The following is a 4,018-nucleotide window of genomic DNA, read 5'->3' on the forward strand; positions in this document are numbered from 1 at the left end:
GGGGGGGCCAGAAGGCCAGGGCAGGGGGGGCCAGAAGGCCAGGCCTAAATGCAAGCCCTGTGTCCACATGAAACAATAGGGATATAAAATAATACTTCACACAAAACTGAGGACAATGGTGCTGGGCCAGGGAGCCCCCTTTCCTCCCCAACACTGACAAAGGCCTAGCTCTGGCCCTCCTCCACCGGCTTCTTCTGGAATCTTATCAGGAATTCCTCCAACTCAGACCCACCCTGGTTTTTCTGGAAGAGAAGCAAAAGCAGGGAAGGGTTTCAGTTAGACCTGAGGTTTAGGAGGGGAGGGGGGAGAGGAGGGGAGGAGGGGGGGAGAGGGGGGGGGGGGGGGGGGGGGGGGGGGGGGGAGAGGAGGAGAGGGAGGGGAGGGGGCGAGGCGGGGAGGAGGGGAGCTATCTCACTGGAGCCTGTTCAGGCAGGGAATGCCCTGACTCCTACCCCACCTTCAGTCTGGGGGTTCCCAAAGCGGGGAGATGCTTCCTCTACTCCCCGCCCCCACTGCAAGTGACCATCTGAAGCTTTGCTGGGGGGGCTGGTTTGGGGGGGCTAAGGGAGGCAGACCTGACAGGCCGGGAAGGACAGAGATGGGGGGGGCAGGAGGGGAAGGTCAAGGCCAAGGTAGGGAAGGGGGGAGGGCTGACCTCCAGGAGGGCCTTCTGCACGGTCAGCTGGCTGTAGACGCGAGCACCCTCATCCCCACACACTCTCTTCAGATCCTCCTTGTTAAGCGAGAAGAGCTGGGCGCCCGTTAGGACGCCCAGGTGCTCCACAGTCCTGGGAGGAACGGGGTGGAGGATGAGAGTGGCCAGGGGCCGGGCAGGGGCTGGGACTCGGCTTCCCAAGGCTCACTCCAGAACGACAACTTACAGGGTGCCGTCTGGGAGCCAATTCGAACTCCTGGGCCCAGCATTCAAGGCTCTGTGGCCCCGCTCCCACACCCGGCCAGCCCCCAGGACTCACCCTGGGCTGAAGGACTTGGCTTCCAGCCAGGCTCTGGCCTCCTGGGTACTGGAGCTGTAGGTCAGTGGGGCCACCACAGCCTTGCTCCTCTCCACCCGGAAGTTCCTCGGGGGAGGCTGCCCCTTGGGGTTGGCCATCTTTTTGATGAGCTCGTGATTGAGCTCGTCCATGTGGTGGATGAGTTCTGCAAGAAGCCGTGGAGGCCGCGTGGTTGCCAGCTGGGCCCCTCTCTGGCCTGCTAGGCTGGGGAGGGGGACCCAGGACACCCTGCGGCCTGGCACTGGCTGGAGGCTGACCCCACTGCCCTCCAGGCCCCGGCTCAGTTCTGCCTGGGAGCAGATCCTGAGTGTGGAAACTCCCAAGGCAGCCACCTAGGGGCACCTTATCTCTCTGGGGGTGTCCAAGCCTTCCTATCCCCTGCCAGGCTCACTCCTATCCTAGGGTAGCACTGGGAGAGGGGGGAAGGGTCTGAGGAATCTCTGGGTGGGCTGCAGAGGGGCCCCCCTCCCAGCAGCTCAGCCTCTGTTTCCCCAGAGACCTGAAGTCCCCTCTCTCTGTGGGCAGTTAGACCAGAGGCTTAGGAGGGGGGGAAGGGGAGGAGCAGATCAGCCTGGTGGAGGGTCTGGGACCCTGTAGTCCCCCTCCCTCCTTGGCCTCAGATGCTGTCTGCCCCTCCCCAGTGAGAGAGGTCATGTCTCAGGCCCAGCCCTCCCTCCTCCCTCTAGCCCTCTGGGGGCCAGGATTCCTGCAACTCACGTTCTTTGGCATCTTTGTCCCCTGTATAGCTGGGAGGCAGCTTGTGGAAGGGGCTGGTGGGGCCTGGCCCTCGAGGACTCATGTCTCCTCGGTACTTCTGACTGTCCTGGAGAAGGGAGAGAAGGCGGAAGCCCCAGCTGGGTTTGGACCAGGACAGGGCCAACCTACCCTTGCCAAATTCTGGGCAGCTGGAGAGAGTAGGACTGAGCAGCGGTAGGGCAAGGGTGACCTGGGCCTCAGTGAGCTTCGACAGGACTCCGGGGTCCTGCTTCCGCTCCCAGTGAAGGGAGGGTCCATCTCCTGCCCCCACACCCACCCTTCCTGGTGATCCTTAGTCAAATGCCAAACAGACTGCCTTTCCTATTAGACCTCGGTACCCCTTCCCCTTCCAAATGCCAGCCCCTCCCTCGAGGGCAGTGCCCATCTTCTTTGGTCACATGAGGCCTGGCACACACAGGGCCACTTTTCAAGGCCTGCTGGAGGGAAGGGAAGTTGCAGCTTTGGTGGAAGTGCCCAGTGTGCCACATCCTAACAGGCCTAGGGCCAAGTCCTCCCATCACCCCTAGGGGCATCCCTCTAGGCTGGCATGGGTACTCTGACTCCACCTGAATGGACCGTCCTTTGGCCCACACCTCTCCAGCTGGTCCTACACAACAGTGGGAGGGCACATTTGGGGGGCATGCCAATAGGGTGGAAACATGTGGCTCACCAGGGGGCTTGTGGGGGGGGAGAAATAAACACTTATGTTAATTGAAAAGATTTTAAAATAAAATTAAGAATAATATGAAAAACTCTATTAAATGCTTTACTGAAATCTAGGGGAAAGGCATCTATAACATCCCCTGATCTATGAACCAAGCGACCCCGGGAGGAAAGAAAAAGGTATCTGAGTGGCCTGTTGCTCTGAGGCCTGTACCACACTTCTCTATCCCCCTCTCCCCCCAAAAAAGCAGTATTGGTGTAAGGGCAGAGAGGACTGGCTGTGGCGGTCAGCCCTGAGACTCTTCTGATGCTCCTCCCTCCCCTCTGTGTGTTTCCCCCTCCTTCCTTCTCTCTCCTCTCTTCCCTATCTCTCCCCCTCCCTCTCCTCCCTCCCTCTCTGTCTCCCTACCCTTCCTTTCTTCTCTTTCTTCCCTTTCTCTCCCCTCTCCCCCCTTCTTTACCCCTATTTCTCTCTTTCTCTTTTTCATCTTCAGCCTCTTTTTATCTGCTCCCTTCTTGCATGTGTGTCCTAGTCACAGTCAGGCAACTAGAAAAGGCTGTCTACACCAGCTGTCTGCCCTTCACCTCCTAGCTGCCTGCAGTCCAGCTTCTGGGGTTTGGGGTGTGGGGGCCTCTGCTCAGGCCTTGGGCGTCTGGACCCTCTCCAACCTTGATCATGCAGGTGGATGATTGTCTCTTCTGAGACGCTCTCTCCTCACTGGGCTTTGGTGAGGCTCTATGGGTGACCCCTGTGCTCCGGACTGGGCCCCTTTCTCTCCTCTCTCTGCTGCTGACTCTAGCTCCTTCCCCTGCCCCAAGCTTCATATTCCCTCATTACCAGCTGCCTCATCTTTGCCCCTAATTCTGCCTCTCCACCAAACATCTCGGTTGACACTAGGGTCACTGCTGTCTTCCTTATGCCCTCGAGGCTGGCCACCAGGATTCCAGAACTTTCTTCCAGTGCCCCTCCCTACTCCTTCCAGGAGGCTTCTGCTTCCCTGGGGAGATGGCCAGGCGTCAGTGGGGCAGCTCTCACTCCTCCCTGTGGCCTGGCGTGTCCCTTCTCCCCTCACACCCTGTTCACACTCGCTGGCCGAAGGGCCTGCCCTCTCTTCTCCAGATTCAGATTCCAGACTGTCAGCCTTATATTCTTTGGCACCTGCCCCCACCCCCTAAGGTCCTCAGCATCCTCCAAGGCTGGCTCTGGGGCCACCCCCTACAAAACATGACCTTTCCCTCCTCCCTGGGTGCCCACCTCCCATCCCCTGGTAGGAGGGGAGCTCAGAGTGACCCAGCGGCTGCTTAATTCTCATGTCTAAGGGCCTCCACTGGCCTCCCAGCTCTGCACCTGCTGGCTCAGTGGGTAGACATCTTCCAGTCTGACGATGTCCAAGATGTTGAAGGGCACGTAGCCAGCCTGTCCACTGCGGCTCCTTAGCTTCCACCATTGCCTGTTGTCTTCCAGCACCTGGGAGGATAGATAGCACTGGGTCACCTTCAGGTCATTGCCCATCAGCCCAGACAGACACTGGTCATAAAGCCGAGCCTGCAGATACCACCTGCTCCAGGGTGCGCCCCCCCCCCCC

The 4,018-nt window shown here is 59.5% G+C and overlaps 1 protein-coding gene across 3 annotated transcripts in view; it reads right to left on the reverse strand.

Moving 5' to 3' along the window:
• The window catches only part of EPS8L2 (EPS8 signaling adaptor L2), a 23,100-nt gene that overhangs the window by 1,215 nt on the left and 17,867 nt on the right, over nucleotides 1-4,018 (reverse strand). For 2 of the 3 annotated variants that reach the window (XM_069107919.1, XM_069107917.1), the window contains 5 exons: nucleotides 3,781-3,900; nucleotides 1,731-1,836; nucleotides 975-1,158; nucleotides 656-788; nucleotides 7-242 (listed from right to left, as the gene is read on the reverse strand). In XM_069107919.1, coding sequence (XP_068964020.1) covers nucleotides 165-242; nucleotides 656-788; nucleotides 975-1,158; nucleotides 1,731-1,836; nucleotides 3,781-3,900 — 621 coding nt within the window. In that variant the 3' untranslated portion in view covers nucleotides 7-164. Of the gene's footprint in view, nucleotides 1-6; nucleotides 243-655; nucleotides 789-974; nucleotides 1,159-1,730; nucleotides 1,837-3,780; nucleotides 3,901-4,018 lie in introns of those variants that run through there. The other variant, XR_011172413.1, reaches the window with a different exon arrangement.

Source organism: Petaurus breviceps, unplaced genomic scaffold (genome assembly GCF_028583685.1).
Source record: "Petaurus breviceps papuanus isolate PSGF00001 unplaced genomic scaffold, PetGlider_PUasm1.0 90317, whole genome shotgun sequence".
Taxonomy (NCBI): Eukaryota; Metazoa; Chordata; class Mammalia; order Diprotodontia; family Petauridae; genus Petaurus; species Petaurus breviceps.